This window comes from Heterocephalus glaber, unplaced genomic scaffold (assembly GCF_053883595.1).
Source record: "Heterocephalus glaber isolate CG9 unplaced genomic scaffold, H.glaber_assembly_v1.0 deba00001460, whole genome shotgun sequence".
Lineage (NCBI taxonomy): Eukaryota > Metazoa > Chordata > Mammalia > Rodentia > Bathyergidae > Heterocephalus > Heterocephalus glaber.
Window position 1 is genome coordinate 3,589,742 of NW_028258307.1, and position 19,836 is coordinate 3,609,577.

General features: G+C 49.7%; 1 protein-coding gene across 2 annotated transcripts; it reads left to right on the forward strand.

Moving 5' to 3' along the window:
* The first annotated feature begins 5,167 nt into the window (after positions 1-5,167).
* Positions 5,168-18,035, forward strand: Clu (clusterin). 2 transcript variants are annotated; one of them, XM_013073368.3, is made up of 9 exons: positions 5,168-5,280; positions 7,651-7,782; positions 9,491-9,639; positions 11,673-11,843; positions 12,478-12,889; positions 13,873-13,977; positions 16,432-16,661; positions 17,372-17,547; positions 17,788-18,035. In XM_013073368.3, exons 2-9 carry the CDS (start codon positions 7,689-7,691, stop codon positions 17,795-17,797), a joined length of 1,347 nt encoding a protein of 448 aa, XP_012928822.1. In that variant the 5' UTR covers positions 5,168-5,280; positions 7,651-7,688; the 3' UTR covers positions 17,798-18,035.
* Positions 18,036-19,836: the final 1,801 nt, after the last annotated feature.

Genomic DNA, 19,836 nt, shown 5'->3' on the forward strand with positions numbered 1-19,836 from the left:
ACATATAAAAAATGGCATTTCAGGGGGCCAGGGATTTAGCTCAGTGGCACTGCGCGTGTGTTGCAAGTCCAAGGTCCTGAGTTTGATCCCTGGTACCAAAAAAATAAAAGGCATTTCAACTTGGTGTGAACAGGTGGCTTATCTGACAATCAAGGGGACACAACTGCTATGTACCTGGAAGAATATGAAGTCAGATCACTATCTCATTCCCCGGCAAATTTCACTTTGATTAAATATCTAAATACAAAAATCAACAGATTAGAAAGCTAGAAAAAATTAGAATCTTATAGCCAGAGGAAGGCATTTTTTGGCACAGGGAATCAAACTCAGGACCTTGCGCTTTCAAGGCAGGCGGTGGCACCACTGAGCTAAATCCTCAGGTGCCAGAGGAAGGCATTCTTACATTAAGCACAAAGTCTGGAAAATGTAAACAAAAGGATACAAATTTCACTTGCATAAAAATTTGCAAAAGCCTCCATAATGAAAGGCAAAAGGCAAATAAATGACAGTAAGAAAAAAAGACAACACACAAAGGGTTGCTTTCTCTGCTTAAAGAGCTCTGGAAAACTGATAGACAAAAATCACCCTATAAAATGAGTACACAGTACAAAGAGACAAGTCACAGAAAAGGAAATTTTAGTTAAAAATGAATAGTTGAAAATAGTGGGCACAGAAAGGGGTTGGCATAGCAAAATGTCATTTTTCACCCATCAGACTGGCACAGATTCAAGTCCAGCATGATGATCATGGGAATGGGCCTTAGAGACACAGAAACCCAAAAGCCAAGACACCTGAATGTTCAGAATATGTCATCTTTCTTATCCAGCAACTTGGTTTACCTTATATAGAGCAATGAAGTCACCAGGAAGATGGGATACAGGCAGAAGGTTGGTTTCCATGGTGATGCTTAGGCCAAAAGTGGATAAGGGGAGTGGTTGCATAAAGCATGTGTAGCCTCACTATGGGATCTCATGTAACTATGGAAAAGCATGGCATGAGGTCTTCCTATACATTGTATTGACCTGGACAGATGGCCATAATATTTTATTAAATGGGAAAGAGTAAGTTACAGCATGATACGGATCATATGATTTAATATTTATTTTTCAAAAGAACATAAAAAGGCAAAATGTTAATGTATATGTTTATTTGCAAATATAGATACGTATTCTAAATATAAATGTATGTATATAAATAGACATTCATTACTACAGATGCATGAGATTTAGAGAGGAGTTGAAAATAAGACAGATAAAGAAAGGAAGATCGATTTTCACTACATATTAGCCCTTTTCCCTAAATGTTTGGGGAAACCTGGAGCCAGTGAGTTCTGTGCCATTGTGTACTCCAGCACCTCAGCCCCAATCTGACCAGCACAAGAGCTTATCAGATTATACAAAAGCAAGCAGAGAGTGCCTCGGAGACGAAGGGAGCCCACGTCAAATCCCAAGTGGGAATCAAAGTCCACTGCCTTCGCACCTGGCCAGCCAGAGCTGGTGTCATGTGTTTGATCCGAGGGTCACTGGAGAGAGACAGTGACGAAAAGGAGTATCTTTGGGGTAAAAATGCAGAGTGAGGTATGTGGCAACTTCACTATGAAAATGAGTCAAAGAGTCTGTATGAGGGAATATATTTCAGAAGAAATGCAATTTTGATTTTTGAATATTTGAAGGGCTATCTTAGAGGAAGTGATACCATATCCTATATTGCCTGAGAAGTTCTAAGGAGGCCAACTTCAGCTCAAGATAAGAAAAAGCCTGCTAGGATTCCTTTGGTACCCCCAGCCTCATGTCTTCTGTAAAATGAGAATCATACCACATACTCTAAGGAAGATACAGAGGTTGTTGACGATCAGACAGAATAAAGCATAAACCACTAGTTTGTAACCCGAAAGCAACGCTCCTGAACTCTCTCTGCTTTTACTTGTTGGAGGGTCTTTAAAAAATCTTGATGCTGGCTTCAGTTTAATTCCATCATAACCTCTGGAGACAGGACTCAGGCATGGGTAATTTCTAGTGCTTCCCAGGTAATTTCATTGCATGGCCATTGTGGAATTCCATGGAGAACCACTGGCTGATGGGAAATCATAATTAGCTGGATTCTAGGTATGGCGGAAAAGTGGGTTGATTTGAGGTAGATCTGGGGAACAATTTTTCTTTTAAGGCTCATCAGTCTAACAATTAGAGCCGAAGGGTGGAGTTGCACATCTTTGAAGAGAAATACAGATCAGGCAGCCAGTCTTTAGCTTGAGTAATGGGGAAGTTAATTAAGTAACATTTGTCTATCTGTATGCACATGATAAGAAACTCAAGATTCACTAGCCTGGAACTTTTCCCCAAAAGATCCTAAGTGGGAAGATGCAGGAGATCAAGTGATGGAGTTTAAGGGGGCCCAGTAAAAGCCCTGATACCTCTGCATCAGCCCGGGGCTGGTTATGTCACTTTATTATATGCAATTTTATCATGGGCCTGTAATTGAATGAATGTACATGTTAAATAGTTACATCCTAAAGAATGATTCTTAATGCAGGCCGGAGAGGATGCTGTTCCTGTCCATTTCTAGTTTGTCCCAGTCATATTTGTGCTGGGTGAGCTGCATGCTAGTGGGGCTGAGCCAGGTCGTGGGAATGATGCTTGGCGTGTAACAAGGACACTGCATAGTTAATTGGCCCAAAGACAACTGGGCAGCCAGAGACGATGGGCAAGGCATAGAGAGGTTCACAGATAAACGTAAAGCTCTTTACTTGCTCCTCTGACCCTCAAGAACCCTTCCCTTGACACTGAGAAAAGAAATTCAGCTAAAACCCCAAAGCCAGCTGTGTAAATCTACAATGGGAAAGAAGTGACTAACCAGCAGCACCTGCCAAAATGGTGATGGACTCGGTGTGACTCAGCCAGTGACTCAGCATCTAGACAGAAGCTCATTTGGAGCGCTTAGGAGAAAGGAAATGGTGGGATGGTGCTCCTTTTCTGCTTACTGTGGTCAGGTTGTCCCTGGCATTGGCAGACCCAGTGCTGGGCTCTAGGGTTTCAAGAAAGGCAAGGTCCAGAAGGGCTGGGGAGGAGTCTGCAGATGATGACAAGGTGAGGAGCTACCACTCTGAGATCACTGAAGGAAGCAGGCTAAGCTGCCTTCAAATAGCAGAAGGTAATGGGAGAGATGGGTTGGATTTTCTCTGTGTGATTACAGAAGACAGAACGGGGCCTCCACACAAGATGCCCTGACTCTATCAACAGCTTCCCTAGGGAACAATAGCAGGATGACGACTTCCTCAGGGGTGCTGGAGTGGGTGTAGGATGGAGCTGTGTGTGAAGGCTCCACCAGCTGACTCTGGTCAAACTTTGTGCTTTTTTCCCCCTTAATCTTCTGAACCTCGTTAGAAGTAATCAAGTAATGATTCCCAGGGGACCCGGTCATGGCTGTGAATCACGCTACTTTCTTCTACACCTTCCCCCCTTCAGCTGACTAAGGCAGATCTTCCTGCCTGATGTCCTTATCCAACTTTTAAAAATCCAACTATCACAGATGTATTCCTCCTGTACCGGACGCTGGGGAGCTACAGAACAGAAAAGTTACAAGGAGCGATCTCAAAAACAATTCTTCTGACCCCAGGCATTGATATGCTAAAGAGGAGGCAGTTTCCAGAGAAAACGTAGCTGTTGCTGATAATTCCTTTTTGTATTTTTTTTTAAGAAAACAAAGCAAAGCCTCTTCTTGGGAAGAAGTCCTGCTCCAAGTTCTTGTTGCATTTTTTTCTTCTGAGCCAATGATCTTATGCTTGGCACTGTATCAAGTTATAGAAGGAGGGCTAAGAAATGATACATTCCAGATTGCTCCTTGTCCAGATGGGAGAAACTGAGGCCCAAGGGCAAGGAGACTGATTCAAGGTGCCTGGGACTGTAGTCAGCTGTCCGTGCACCAGCCAGAGCTGTCCCACATCTTTACCGGCCTGGAAGGTTTCTCCAGCCGTTTCCCCAAAAGGAAAGGGATCCCAGTAGCTCCTGGACCTTGGGCAACCAGAAGCTAGGTCTGCAGGCTGTTCCTCAACAGACAAGAAGAGGGAAACTCAGGCCCTGGCCTCACCACTCTCTGTTAAGCTCTTTGCTCTCATGTGGTTTTCAGAGTCTGTCCTGGAAAACCAGGCTGCCTGTACCTGTGCCGTCCACCCGCCTGTCTCCCCTGCCTGGCAGTGCTCAGCTATCCTGGGATCCAGAATGGGCAGCTCAGCTTCTTCCCCAAGAAGCAGCTGCACCTCAAGGGCTTCTGGGTGGTCCTGGCAGGAGATGTTCCTGCTCTCAGTGGAAGGCAGCTGGGGGCGATTGAACCCTCCGGACCCAGATCAGCTACTTGAGGACCCAGGGTAAAACGAGCACCCCAGGCCTGGACTCCAAACCACTGAGAAGTTCAAGCCTGAGACAGCTGTGCTTTAACCAAGGGTGGGGTGGCACAGATCCCATGGCCATGAAGCCACCCTGCTTCGTTGGGTCCCCAGGTGGATGGTGATACTTGTTTAAGCTGCATGGATCACAGATCATGCGTCCAAGAGGGGCCTTCTGGTCCCCCAAACATAGGCTTTTCTGTTTCCCCCTGGCCCAGCAAGTCTGCCCCCAGCCTTCACCCCAGCCTGACCTCTCAGGGAGTGCGCACCTTCTCCTACTTCTCACCCCAGCACTTTGCCCCTGGGCAGCTCACCCTCATTATTTCTGACACTCTGCTATTTAAATGAGACGAGGTAAGTGGAGCATGTGTAATGTGAAAGATTCATGTTCAGTAGGGCCGCAGGACCGTGAGATTGTTTTTGGTACTGGGAACCAGCCAGGATGGAACGACCCCCCCCCCAACCCTATGAAGAGGGGTGCCCCACAGGCTCTCCCCTCCTGGGGCACAGTCCCCAGCTCTGATCCCCTGGGGAACCCTGAGCAGAACCAGACACACCAAAGGGTCCCCCTCCCGCCCGTGGGGACGGGAAGGCCATTCGCGGTGCGGAAGCGCCCCCCGGTGCCCCCCGCCAGGCGCTGCACCGCACCCCCTCCTCTCCTAGCTTCCAGAAAGCTCCCGGTGCTTTCCGTGGCATTCTTTGGGCCTGAGTCATGCAGGTTTACAGCCAGCCCCAAAGGGGGTGTACGCGAGCCGAGCTCTATAAATACAGGGCCTCAGCGAGCTCACCACCCTGCGTCGCCGGGAGGAGCGCACGGGAGCTGGAGCCGCGGACCGGTGAGCTGTCCTTATCTTCCCAACCCCTGCGCAGGCCCACAGCGGGCCCTGCTGATCCCCCTCCAGGTGGGGAGAGGTGACAGCTCCACGGAGCCCCCGGGGAACCCGGGATGGGAGGTGGCCGGAGCCCCGTCACCCGGCGGCTGAGCCTGGGACCGAACTGCAGGCGACTGCGCGCAGGCCGAGACGCAGGAGTCCCCGTGTGCATTACCTCCACGCAGAATTTTACAGCCGTCAATCGGCAGGGGGTACAGATCCTGCTTTTGGAAAAACGGGGAAATCGAGACCCGGAGCCTCATGCGCGTGGCTGGAGCAGGCACAGGGGCGTGAGCGGGGGTGCGCCTGACTGAGGCGCCCCCTTCAGCTCTGCGCCCCGGGGTGCTGATCCCCGCGGGGGCTGGCGGCTGCGTGCATGAGTCATGCAGTTTCTCCCATTTCTCCAGCAAGTGGGTTATAAATATGATATTGTGGATTTAAGTATACATTGCAGCCACCTAAATCCTACTTTGTTTAATGCACTCGGGTGCATTAGGGAGAAGTCACACAAGCTCCCTCAGGCCTCAGCATCTAATCTGAAGCCTGGAGAGGGATAGGGTGTACTGACTCCAGCGTCAAACTGATTCCAGAACAGGGGTGAGAATGGGAGCCTCTTGACCTTCCAGAATTTCTGGACCTAGTAATTTTTTTTAATAAATTATGTTTATTATTTTTTTTTAAACAGAGAGGGTAGGAATTTAAGAATCAGTGTAGATATTACAAAAGGATGCTCATGAGACTGCAATTTAAATGCCCAGCTTTTAGAATGGTAAGAGTCTGGTACTTCGGTGAATAGAATGCTGTACATATGCCACGAAAGGGCACCTTTAAAGAACATTTGAAGACGGGATGTAACAGATATGATTGTATAAAAATGCACAGGAAGTAGATGGTCACATACGGAAAGGAGAGGCTGGGGAAGGGAGGTGCTGGACCCTGGCCGGCTTGGGCACTGAAGTGCCCGAGGGGAAGCAGTCTTCAGAGAGAGGGCGGGCGGCAGCCACACAGAGATGCATGTGCTGTCCTCGGCCAGGAGCATTCCCCTCTGCCTGCCGGCTTGTCAGCATTATCACAGACCCCTGGAAATTCATAGGTGCTTTAAAATATAGCAGATCATTGCCCAGTGATGGGGTGGGGGCAGGTAGCCTCTGCCCCTCTCCACGGCCCAGTGAGATGTTCCCACTCCCCAGGCTCAGTCCTCCCTCAGGCAGATTTTGAAGTAGTCAGAATTTACAGGGACTATGTAAGGCCCTTATAAGAATGCATTCTGCCTCTGAGGTCTGCATGAGATCCATTTTACAGCCAAAGAAACTGAGGCTTGGAGGTTTCAGAGGCTCCATGCCAAGGAAGGAATACTAGACTGAGAGTTGGGAGGGCTACCTTCTTGTCCGTTCCTTGCTCTTTAGACTCAGGCTCCTCGTGGCAGACCCGACGACCCCTCTATTTCAGAGCCTGACTCCCTGCCTTCTGGTCCCAACCTGTTTCCAGGACCTGGGGTGGATTTCCCAGAAGCTCTTAGGTTCTCTCTGGAGAGGTGTTTTTGGCTGGCTTTGTGTCCCTGGTGCAACAAAGGTTCTGTCCCTACCTGAGGCATTGCAGACCTCAGTGAGCAGCTGACCAGAGCCTGTGCCATTTGGCCTTCTGGTAGACCCAAAATCAGCCAGCCCAGCCAACTATCTACCACTGGGGCAGGTGCCAGCCCAGTTTTCTCCCACGATGCTTTTGGTGTGTCCATCTAATTACCTCTCAGCGGCATCTTCTTTATGAGTGATCTACCAGTGTGTCCAGATAGGCCTGCTGGGATGAGAGCAGTTCTCAGATGTGACCCATTTCAGAGGCCCAGCTCACTGTTCCTACTGCTATGGGAAGTGGCTGAGCCCAGATGAGCAGTTTTGGATCCCATAGGGGTGCAGGGGGAGAGGTTTCTGTTTTATGCAACAACTTCATCTTCTGGGAAAGGGTCCATTGTGTAAGAGCCGGGCTGTGGCTCAGCCTGGTGGTGGCAGCCAGCCTGGTGGTGGCAGGGAAACCTTGGCAGAGCACGCTGGTGCAGGCTGAGAGGGAACGGGCTGTGTGAAAGGGACCAGGCAGAGCCAAGGGGCTGTCCTCCCAAGAGACTTCCTGGGAGCTTGCTCCTTGGGTTGGAGCCCAGCTCCTCCGACCCCAGGGATCCCGTTTCCCCTGCGCTTCACTGCTGTCCTGTGGTCCCTCCCTTTGCTTTTTGAAGGTGTCAGTGGCAAGTCTGGTTTTTCTCAAGTTTCTCAAGGATAAACTTGCAGCTGATGCCAGCTGATGGGACAGCTGAGGGCCACATGTCTGTCCTCAGGCCCCCAGAAGCTGGCAGGAAACCAAAAGACAACTTTAGCTATTACCATGATGGTCTCCTTTCTCTCCACACAGAGCCCGGCTAGGATTTCAGAGTTGGAGAGGACAGCGCCATGAAGAGCCTGCTGCTGTGTGTGGCCCTGCTGCTGGCCCAGGAGGATGGATGGGTTCTAGGGGACCAGCTGGTCTCCGACAGTGAGCTCCAGGGTCAGTAGCCCGAGTGTGACCCTCAGACAGTGTGGTGAGCCCCTGTCCAGCCCCCCTCTGTAGGTCTTTTGAAGGTCTTTGAAGGTGTTGAAGGTCTTTCGCATCTTGGCCCCCAGGTCTGGCCCTGTGCCAGCCCCCTGGGGCTGTGCCCCAGTTCCCTGGTTTAGACTCCCTGTGCCCAGGGGCCTTTCTGGCAGTGGCCTCCATGTTCCAGGCCCTTCTCTCTGCTGCCTGTCAGTCAGTTGCTCCCTTGCTGTTCCCTAGCCCGGCTCCCACACCACCTCCTGAGCTTTGAGCCTTTGTCCTTCTCCTCTTCGTGATGTCCCCAGCTCTTCCCCTGTGTCCTGGCCTGTCCACCCAAAACCACGTTCCGCATTCTCTGCCTCCAGGGCAGGATAGGGGCAGGATAGAACAGGCCTCAGGGCGGGTAAGGGATGACTGGGTCAGCGTACAGGTAGGGGTGACCATCTGTTCTCGGAGCCTGCTGGAGGCCACCTCTTCCCAAGGCCTTCCCTGAAACCTGGCCTTTTTCTGTCCCACTTCCTGCTCCTAGCTGGCCAATTCTGTGGGTCTTAGACACTGAGACTTCACACTCAGACTTGGCCCTGCCCCTCCCTAGCTGTAGACCCCAAACTGTTATCTTGGACTCTTAACAATTCTCCCACACCCAGCTTTAGTGAGCTATAACTGACAAATTATCTGCTATGGTATACATCCTGGTGCTTTGGTGCGAATATACATTGCAGGACAAATGCCACCATGAAGCTAATTAGCATATTCCTCCCGCACCCAGTTACCTTTTACATTTGCGATGAGCACAGTACCGACCTTCATGTAAGGACCTAGTGCCCTTCCCTCGGCTAGGTTGTCAATTGCATGTAGTGTGTACCTTACAATATTCAGAACAGAGAAATGGCCGAAGGAAACTCCAACTTGATTATGCTTCCATTTGCATAACTCTTACAAGCAGCACTGTACTGTATAATAACCTAAAGCTACAGTACTGTACTGTGCAGTACAATCAGCAAAAAGCAAAGCCCTGTATAAACAGTATTGTATTGTATTGTATTGTATTGTACAAAAAGACTTTGGGGCTCTATAAACAAGACTTTTCCCAACACTTTCCTCCTCTGCTTCCTTTCCCCCAAATGCTTGTGAAGTGTTTGGTGCGCTGTGAGACACAAGACAGGCATGGCGCAGGGGGACTTCAGTGACGGTGTCCCCTGCCTTTGTCACTTGGTACCGTGCCTGGGTTGCAGCCTCCCTGGTGAACGGTGCCATTTAGTCGTCTTCTCCCCTTCACTGAGCATTACAACAAAGAAGTACAGCTGATTGGTTATGCCGAATTCCAGAATATTTGCATCTAAAATAATAATATTTTAGGTACAAAAATTTACACCTCTTATTTCCCTTGAAAATTGCCTTCTGGGGGCCGTTGGTTTCTGGGGTGACTAGGCAGAAGTGGGCACAGCACTGCTGTCCCTTCCCCGCAGTGTGCCACTCCCATAGCGTGTGACACAGAGGTGGGGGGCACCAGCTGGCCTGTGATGGGACCCGGTCTCCAGCAAGCCAGAGGCCATACAGCTGCCAGCCCAGGGCAGGGGGCGGGGGTCCCCCAGCTTTGACAGCCCCTGGACTGAACAGGCCTTTCTGACCATTTGCCTGGCTCCAGCTGATCTACTGAACTTCATTCCTTCCTCTTTTGCAGAAATGTCTACCCAGGGGAGCAAGTACATTAATAAGGAAATCCAAAATGCTGTCAAGGGGGTCAAGGAGATAAAGAACCTAATAGAAAAAACAAATGAAGAGCGCAAGTCCCTGCTGAGCACCTTAGAGGAAGCGAAGAAGAAGAAAGAGGTGAGGGTGACAGTGACCAGGGCCCTGGCCCTGACCTCCCTGCTGGAATAGAGGGGTGCAGAGGGCCCCTGCTGGGTTGCCCTGGTGAGTTGCAGCCCTCCCAGGGCAGTGTCAGCTGGTGCCGGGCTGCAGGAAAGGAATAGGGAGTTTATTTGCTTTTGAAAGCCTCAGGGGATGAGAACCCTGGTCTGGTTTTGTTACAAGCCTGGCCCAGGGCCAGGTGCCTAGATTCATTTCAATAGATTTTTCTGAAGCCTGACCAAGTACAGGCTCCAAGTCAGGCCCTGGGGAGGGTGTTGGCAGGGTGCGGGACCCCTCTTCACATCTGACCTATTACCTACCATTCTCTTCGCTATACTTTTTGGACAATGGCTATGTTCAAAATTATGAATTTTTTTTTAAGGCTCACCATGTAGCCCAGGCTGGCCTCAAACTCACAGCAACCCTCCTGCCTCAGCCTCCTGAGTGCTGGGATTATAGGTGTATGCCACCACACCGGGGAAAATTATTAATTTTTTACATTTTTTGCATTTACTTATTATAATATTTAAAACTTACTATAAACATCCATTATCTTCCTGGTGTACATAAGTAGCCCTACTTAGTCATGGGGGAGATGGTCCAGGATCCCCAGGGGATTCCTGAAACCACAGATAGTACCAAACCTCTAGATACTGGTATTTCTTCATATATATACACATATATATACACACATATATATATTTTTTAAAAGTATATATATGATGAAGTTTAATTTATTAACTAGACACAATAAGAGATTAATAATAAGTAACAATAAAATAGAACAATTATAACAATGTGCTATAATTATGTGAATGTGGTTTCTCAGCGAATCTTAATTTCTCATTGCCCCGTAGTAATAATTTGGACTGTGACTGGCTGTGGGTAGCTGAAATTGCTGATAAAGAGGGCTACAGTTCCACTGTTTGACCCTCCCCTACTTCTGAGCTTCTGCTCAGCTCAAACTCAGGACCTTGCTCTTGTGAGGCAGGCCGTGGAGGCACCACTGAGCTAAATCCCCAGCTCTCTGAGCATCTCCTTTCGAGTTGATTCTGACATATGTGTGTGTGTGTATGTATGTGTGTGTATATATATATATATATATATATATTTAAATTATTCATTAATTTGTTTTTTCTTTTTTGCATAAACTAATACTGTAATACAATCTTTAGGCATAAAGATTTTTTTCTTTATTTCGGGAGTGCCTTGGGACAAGCCCTCGTAGAATTACTGGGTCAAATGATATGGGTACATTAGTGAATTCTGACAGTTGCTGCAAGTTTGGTTTTGATAGCCTGCTCATTCCCTTTGCACGCACAATTGAAATATGAGATTCAAGGAGCCTCTGGTCTGCTTTGGAAGAGAACTTTTATTTTATTTCCCCACATTTATTTACATTTCTTAATTGGGGTAAAAAAAACACATGACGCACACATTACCATCTTAACCACTTCAGGCAAACAGTGCAGCAGTGTCAAGCATGTCCCTGCTGCTGTGAACAGGTTCCTCTTTCGTCTTGCAGATCTGAAACTCTACACCCATTAAACAGCAATTCCCCCTTTCCTCCTCCCCACAACTTCTGCTAATTACCTTTCTATTCTCCTTTTGCTTGTATTTCCACTCTTTTAAAATTGGTCATAGCAGGTTCATGGGCTTCGTTTTGGCAGATTTGTACATGCACCTAACATAGTTGGATCATTCTCATACATGCACCCCATCACCCCCCACACCAGTTTGAAACACCAGCTGTTATGAACCGAAAAAAAGATCTAAATGAAATCCAGTAGGCAGTGTCTGTGTGAGTCCTAGAGGCTGGGAAAGGCTGAGGAGCAGCTGGGCCTTGAGGGACAGGCACAATGGGGAGGCATTGCAGGTAGCAGAGAGAACATGTGGCGGAGAGGCCTGGAAAGGAGTAGCTGGAAGCTAGACAGTGGGAAGGCCCCTGGGCGTGCTTGCAGCGGTGAGGCCTGCGGGCTGTGTGGTTCACCTGGCCTTGTGTCTACCTACAGGATGCCCTAGAGGAGACCAGAGATTCTGAGATGAAACTGAAGGCGTTCCCGGAAGTGTGTAATGAGACTATGACGGCTCTCTGGGAAGACTGCAAGCCCTGTCTGAAGCAGACCTGCATGAAGTTCTATGCACGTGTCTGCAGAAGTGGCTCGGGCCTGGTTGGCCGCCAGGTAAAAGCGGGTTATGTGTGTGCCCTAGGCTCTGAGGGGGGAATGAGGGGAGCCCAGTGAAATGCTATACACTCCATTCCACATGCCAGATACAATTGATTAGTACTGGCTGGCTGCATGGCCCACCCCCTGGTGCTGTGATTAATTGGTAATGTCTGCCATGAGTACAGTCATTACAAGTATGCATGTTGTGTGTTTGCCATCTCTCAGGAGACTATCCAGAAATGATTATCTGGATAAAACATAGCAGACAGCTTGCTGGTATGGCAGGGCCCTGCACCCGCTTAGGCAGGAGAATTAAGAAGTGTCCATACCTTAATACTAATTCTGGCTTCATCCATGGGCCTCAGTTGGCTGGGACTCTGATCTTTGCCATTAAGGCTGAGCAGGTGAGCAGGGGTGGGTGTCATCAGTGAGTGGACTTTTGAGTCTTGTGACCTCGAAGGTGTCTGTAAACTCTAGCCTTTGTAGGGGCAGATGGGAGGCACTTGCCTCACAGTTGGGAGCCTGGGGCCCAGGCCCAGCAGGGCCTTTGGTCACTTGCTGCATGACCACATTGCGAGGGAGGCGGGCTCTGGGGGTGTGGCCCTGATGACTGACTGCCTCCTCAGTGACTTTCCCTCCTGTGCCCCAGCTTGAGGAGTTCCTGAACCAGAGCTCTCCCTTCTACTTCTGGATGAATGGCGACCGCATTGACTCCCTCCTGGAAAGTGACCGGCAGCAGAGCCACATCCTGGACGCCATGCAGGACAGCTTCAATCGGGTGTCCGGCATCATGGACACACTCTTCCAGGACAGGTTCTTCACCCACGAGCCCCAGGACACTCACTACTTCTCACCCTTCAACTTCCCCCACAGGCGGCCACACTTCCTCTATCCCAAGTCTCGCCTGGTCCGCAGCATCCTGCCCCTCTCCCCATACGGGCCCCTGGGCTTCCACGACATGTTCCAGCCCTTCTTCGAAATGATACACCAGGCCCAGCAGGCCATGGACCCTCAGTTCCACAGACCAGCCTTCCAGCCCCTCGACATGGATTTCATGAGAGGTTAGCAAGAGGACTCTTTCTTCCCAAGGAGGGGTGAGAAGTGACCCATTCAGTGCTAGACTAGGCCGAGACTTGGTGGGTGTCACCTCTGTTTCCAGGTAACCCCAAAAGGGTGGTCTAATTCCTGTTTAAAGAGCAAACGACTAAGACAGGATGATAGAGGAACGTCTGAGATTTCACAGTTGACAGACCTAGCCCACTCCTGTACTGCAGGGCTGGGGTCTGATGCTTCCAGCCAGCGATTATGTCCCTTAAGCAACTGTGTGACATCGACTGCTTTTCCTGTAGGACCAGGGCCCCTTTTCCCTTGGGAACTCTGGGGCTTGCTGCGGGAGCCCTGTGTGCACTGTCTGGCAGTGCATTATGTCATGGCCCATGTCCTCATGGCTGAGACCTCAGGGCCTGGCTCAGGCTCAGTACATGTGCTCTGAGAGAATGAAGGGGATGTGGCCATGAAAAGCCAGTACTTTAGAGTCTATTCCTTCAGCCAGACATTGTTGGGCTATATGGTATGATTTGATGGGCACGAGAGTTTGCTTGAAATGAATTAAAAATCCAGGAGGGCCCGGCACAGGGTACGCATCTCCTGCGGGATGGAGCTTGGTGGTGGCAGGGGCTCCAAGGAGGATGCACTCCTGCCCCCAGCTTGTGATGCAGCAGGCAGAGGGCCCTAGCTAGGAGAGCACAGAGCAAGACGGGTTATGGTGGCGCAGTGTATATAGCCAAGAGAGGGGAGGCAGGAGAGGTCTTCCTGATGGAGGGGGAGAGGAGAAGGCTGGGCCTGGCTGAGGGTCCACAGGACATCCCCAGGTAGCCCCCAGCAGTGGCTCATACTTGTGAGCAAGAAGCAAGCTCCAACCTGCTCTGGCCACAGAACTGTCTCCAGAGCCAAACAGTAGCGTGGAGGGGCCCCCAAAAGTCAGCAGGTCACCTCTGTGCTGCCCCAGGCCTCAGCCTGCCTCTTTCTCCCCGTGTCTCTCCAGAAGGTGCCGATAACCGCACTGTGTGCAAGGAGATCCGCCACAACTCCACCGGCTGCCTGAAGATGAAGGACCAGTGCGAGAAGTGCAAGGAGATCTTGTCTGTGGGTGAGTCAGGGGCCAGGCTGCAAGCTGCCCTGGGACTACCCCGACATGGCTCCCCCGTGCCTCACTGGGGCTGCCTTTATTCAGAGTCTGGCTGTGGCCCAGAGTGGGTCCCCAGCACTGCACAGCTGGTGGCCTCCTCTGGAGAACTGGTGAAGATGCAGGTTGCCTCTGAGGCTGGTGAGACACAAATCAAGCACTTGTGGCCTGTGGTACACAGACAGTCCCCATGGGTGCTGCCAAGGTTTTTGAAAAACGCCACCCCATTTTGACTTCCCCAGCTCCTCTGTCCCCAAGTACCAAGCATAGTAGAGTGCTCGTTTTCCACTTCGATTGTGAAATTTTAGACAGTGTGTATTTTGTTTAACAAACACTTGCCCCATGCCAGGGACTGTTCTAAACTCTTTACAAATGTTTACTCATTTCCTTGTAAGTTGAGTACAGTTCTTGCCCCCATCATGCAGAAGAGGAAGCCCTGTCTTAGAAGGCTAAGGAACTTATCCTATGCAGGCTGGGTGTTGGGCTGTTTTCCTGAGCAGCTACTGGGTTCCTCCCTGTCTACCTGAGATATTGGTTGTGGTCCTTGGTGTCCTGGGATGATTCTCTTTGCTGGGTTGGTCCCCTAGGCAAAAGAAGTATTCTTTTGTATCCCCTCTGTTTGATCACATCTGGCTGTTTATTAAATCCTCCCTACTTTGACACCACAGCTATAAGAGTCTTTAGAGTAGTTCCTGCTCATGAGGAGCAAATGTCTCCCCTTGTAGCTAGCTTATTGATCTATGGCTTTGCTCTTACTTAACACACGTGGGTTTGCCTGGCCAGGCTTTTAGAGCCTGGTTAAACGTTCCTAGCCTCAGTCCTGTGACTTTAGGAGCCGGTGCATAATAAATACTAGTGCTATTAGAGGCTGTGGCGTGCAGACATTGTAGATAAGTACATGACCCAGTCGGTGGGCTGGTCTTATAAAAAATATCACGGAATAGCATAAATTACGTAGTATTTCAACACAAAAAAAGTCATCTTAGGGGCAGAAGAGAAGATGTATAGAAACCTAGGCTCAGGTTGGACCTATTGCACCAAGGTGAATGATCATAGCTAAGCTTAGCAGTGGCCTTCTGGTCTACCTTGAGGAAGACAAGACACACTACCTCTTATACTTAAGTGCTTGTGACCATATGCACATGCTCCAGCTCTGGTCTTCTCAGTTTCGGTCTATCGGCATCTTGCATAGGGTCACTCCTTGCTGTGGGGAACTTTCCTCTGCATTCATAGCAGGGTGTCAGCAGTGCCCCTGGCTTCTGACCACCAGGTGCCTGAAGCATCCCTCTCCCCAGTGTGACAACCAAAATTGTCTGCAGAGCTTGCCAGATGTCCCCTATTCTAGACTGAGTCTCAGCTTCAAGGAATATTCTGATTTTTAATTATTTCCCGGTAAGAGAGTTAAGGTTATTCATCACATATATTTTCTTAACCTGGCTTTGTACTAATCCTGATTCTTGCTCTACCTAACATTTTATTATTTAATATCGAGGATTGCAACCACTCTCTGAAGTGGGCAGAGATCTTTCTCGATTTGTTTAGGTTTGAGGTGCCTTACTTCTTGTGGATATTTTTTTTAAAAACTCAAAGGGAGAAAAACAGTAGCTTTGAAAAAAAAAAAAAGTAGGTGGTTTCTGTCTCTTACGGATCTGACAACCTGCAATGGGAGCTCAAGGACCAAAAGGAATGAGTTCTATTTTCCCTGCTGTCCTGTGAGCATGGTGGCCAGCTATGGGAGGGCAGAGGGCAGGCAAGGACTCCAGCCCCAGGCTGTGATACTTCCTGGCCCAGGCCCTGTCCAGCTCTTCTGCTGCATGGGCTCGCCCAAATATGCTCAAAAGACAACACTGGAGTAGGTTCCAAGACCACAGACAAACAGGAAGGAAGAGCCACAGTAGGAAGAGCCCAGGTTTAGGAGTAAAAGACTCAAGTTCAATCATGGCCCTGATTTCTGGGTCTCGATTTCATTATTGGTAAAAAGTCAGGACAGATGTGACTGTTAAGGGACATTCAGAGCCCTATGTACCAGATAGCAGAGCTGGGGGCCCCACAGGGGAGCAGATTCCTCCTCTCTAGAGGTACGAGGTGGCAGAGAGCACAGGTCTGAGGACGTGGAGCACTGTTGGTTACCAGTCCCCAAGGAGGCACAAGGTCTGGCACCCGATGGTGATTCAGTTGTGCGTGTCAGCACACTGTTTGTTTAGCTGACATCCTTATCCACAGCAAGACTCTCTGGGTGAAAGGAGCAGCATCTTGATTCACATTTTGGGGAGTCTTACGTTTTGTTGGGAACCGTAATGAAGTCTGTGGCCTACCACTTAGGGGTGCCTGGCTGTGGGAGCTGGTTTCCATTTGTTTTTATCCCTGCACACTTATTTCTTAGCTTTTTTTTTTTTTTTTTTTCCCATCTCTGGGCAGACTGTTCCACCAACAACCCAGCTCAGGCACAGCTGCGGCAGGAGCTGAATGATTCCCTCCAGGTCGCCGAGTTGTTGACCCAGAAGTACAACGAGCTGCTCCAGTCCTACCAGAGCAAGATGCTCAGCACCTCATCCCTGCTGGAGCAGCTGAACAACCAGTTTAGCTGGGTCTCCCAGCTGGCTAACCTCACCCAGGGCGAAGACCCTGCCTACCTCCGTGTCTCCACAGTGAGTGCTGTGTGTCCCAGCCACACAAGGACAAAAGATCCAAGATGTGGCTGGGAGGTGACATGAGCCTGCCGGGGTGAGATGGGATGCAGGTCTTACAGAGGGGCACTTCTGCTTTTGATTGGACGCTGACCATAAGGCAGGAAATGCAAAGATCATAGGCAACCTATTGCACTGAGATGGACCAACCATCCATAGCGGTAAAATATCGTGACCCCGTTTCCCAGATGGGGGAGTGGACAGGGATGGCACAGCGTGCCGAGGCTGAGAACTGCAAGTGATGCCCTGGGTCACTGAAACTGCCCGGCTGCCCAGCCTGGACTCTCTATCTACCTTGCTACCTTGGGTTAGGAAGAATGGCTCATGGGTTGGTACACTGTTCTCTGCCCTGGAGAAAAGGGAACCCCCTTTCTTTCTTGATTCCTTTTCAACCCCAGACTGGCCAACAACTACACAAAGAAAACATCTGGAAACCACTTTCACTCTCTGGGTGCCCCTGAGCGGTCATTTGAGGATAGCATTTTCCCTTTGAATGGGTGTCTGGCTCAGGGCATTTCCACTGCGGAGTCACACAGATCTCTAGATGAGTAACCTCAGCCGTCTGCCTTTTCCTGAAGGGGCCAGGAAACTTCCATCCTGTAGGGTGCCGCTGTAGAACACACGCATGTGGCCATGACATGGCACTGCTCCTGTTCCCCTGGCCTGTCTAGGTGACGACCCACACTTCTGACTCCGACACCCCAGCCCGTGTCACTGAGGTGGTGGTGAAGCTCTTTGACTCCGATCCTATCACTGTGGTCATGCCAGAGGAGGTCTCCAGGGACAACCCTACATTTATGGACACTGTGGCTGAGAAAGCACTGCAGGAATACCGCAGGAAGAAGCGGTAAGTGGGCAGCCTGTCCTGCAGCCCCCCGCGGCCCAGGAGCCCCTGAGGCTTAGTCAAGGGACGGAGAGAGAAGCATGGGGAGAAGGCCTGCCTCTGTGGCCAGAGCCCAAGGTGGAGCCAGGTAAACCACCAGGAATTTCGGTTTTCCTCTGGGGAGTGGTCTTCCTTAGCAGATAAGAGTCTGCTTCTTGGTGAATATTGATCTCCTTCTCCCCTCCCTCGCCCTTTGTTTTTCAGAGAGGAGTGAGATGTGAGCATCGCTTTTCTACGTATGAGGGGGTGTCATAGCAGCTCCCCCAAGATGAGCCACAGCCCCCCAGAGAGAGCTCTGCATGTCTCCGTGTGACTAGGCCCCCACCCCACCCGGCCTCTCCTCCCTCTGGATTCTCACACTAATGCCTGTGTTTGCCGCCTGTGGGAAGATCTGCTTCCGCATGCAACTAACCCAATAAAACTGCCTTGAGCTGAGCGCTCCAGTTCCTCCAGTCCTGCTGTTTTTCTGTCTCCTGCCGGCCTTCATTTTGGTATGGAAGGGAAACAACGAAGAAACAGAAACAGTAAATTAGTGGCTGAGATGTTACAGAGGTCATCATAGAGCGGAAAATAGAAGGGGTCTATCCGCTGAGAGAGGTGACCCAAGTCAAGAATCCCTTGCTTATCAGGAAGAGAGGGGTGTTCCAACAAGCCAACTAAAGCAAATTCTGCAGATGTGAATCTTTTCCATTCCATTGTAAAACTCTCCAAGTACTCTGCCTGGGTGAGGGCAGTTCCCTGGAGGAGTACATTGGAAATAAGGGCAAAAAGGAGGTATAATGAGGCATCCTAGATCTGCTAATATATAATGGATATTATCCTTATGGAAATTGTAGTCTCCAAAAGACCGTTTCATTTGTAAGGCTTTGGAATCCCCCAGAACTTTCCTAGTTGTGGATTCCTCTGTCTACTGCCCCTCCATACCATCTTCATCTGGACCACGGGCATTTATTTCTCTATCTAGATGGTTCCCGACGATGGGTTTGCTGTTCAGCCCAAACAGTGGGACTGCAGTACCTGATGCTGGCACCAGGTGGCCTCAGCTAACCATAATACAAATCTGTCCAATGGCCTAAGCTTGTCACTTATTAGGGTTCTCTAAATATAGACTGCTGACCATCAAATACATTGATGGAAGAAACCATCTGGATACATCTCAGATTTGTAGGAAAGTCCACTTGTCCATTCGTGGCTTAGAGCATTCTTGGGTCCCTGCCCCTTCTCTCTTAAGATGTAATGCTCAGCCACAAGGGAATCAAACTTGTAAGGCCCAACTCATGCCAAGAGTTAGTGTGTAGGATTGTTATCCAGGGGCATCAGAGTAATGTCAGTGCGATTCACTTAATGGAGTATAATAATTAGGGTTATGAGGTCAGAGGGGATTTGTTCAAGTGACTGTAATTGTAAATTGTGTTAATGTCACACAGTATGATTGACATTTAAACCTTTTTATTTGTTTTCATTTTTTATTAGTATACATTTGCAATACACAATGATCACATTCGTCTTGAGGAGTTGGTACCTGTTCCATCTTGATCATCTTACACCCCCTCCCTCCCCAGAGACCTGTCGCATTTCCACACAGCCTACCTCCCTGTTTCCTGCCATCTCCCTTTTATTTTGCTTTATAAATTATTTATACTTGGGGTCTCATATCAGAGCAATATTTAACCTGTTTCTGATTGATTTCACTTTGCATTATGGTCTCAAGATCCTTTTTCATTACAGGGTTGCTGGGTTTTGCCAGCCACCCTCGGGGGTTATTTTAGTGCCCCCGCTTTAAACTCTCATGTGCCGGCTCCCTGAAAGGCAGAGTCAGAGAGTCCTAGCATGGAACTCGGAGGTTCCCTGGGACCCCTCCTCTCCACCTTCATTCTCCCTTGCACAGTGGTCCGGTTCTGAGGGCCTCTCTGTGACCCTCCATTCCCGACAGACGTTCCCACCTGAGGCACTAGAAAGACTAAGGCAGGATGAGAGCTCACCACGGCGATCGGGTGAGATGTGGCTAATTCCGGCAGGGGCCGTGGACTTAGCCCTTGGTTTCTGTCTGCTTGGATTCTTGAAACAAAATAGGAGCAGTGCTTGCCAGTCTGGGAAGAGAGGGGTCTGACGTCTGCCTAGAAACGGGAGTGGACCAACCTTGTTGTAGACTTCTGTGCTGACGCTGGCCTACCACCTGCCAGAGCACTGTGGTCAGATGCGATCTCTGGTATGTGGAGGAGAAATGACCTGGGAGGCGTGCAGTGCACAGCA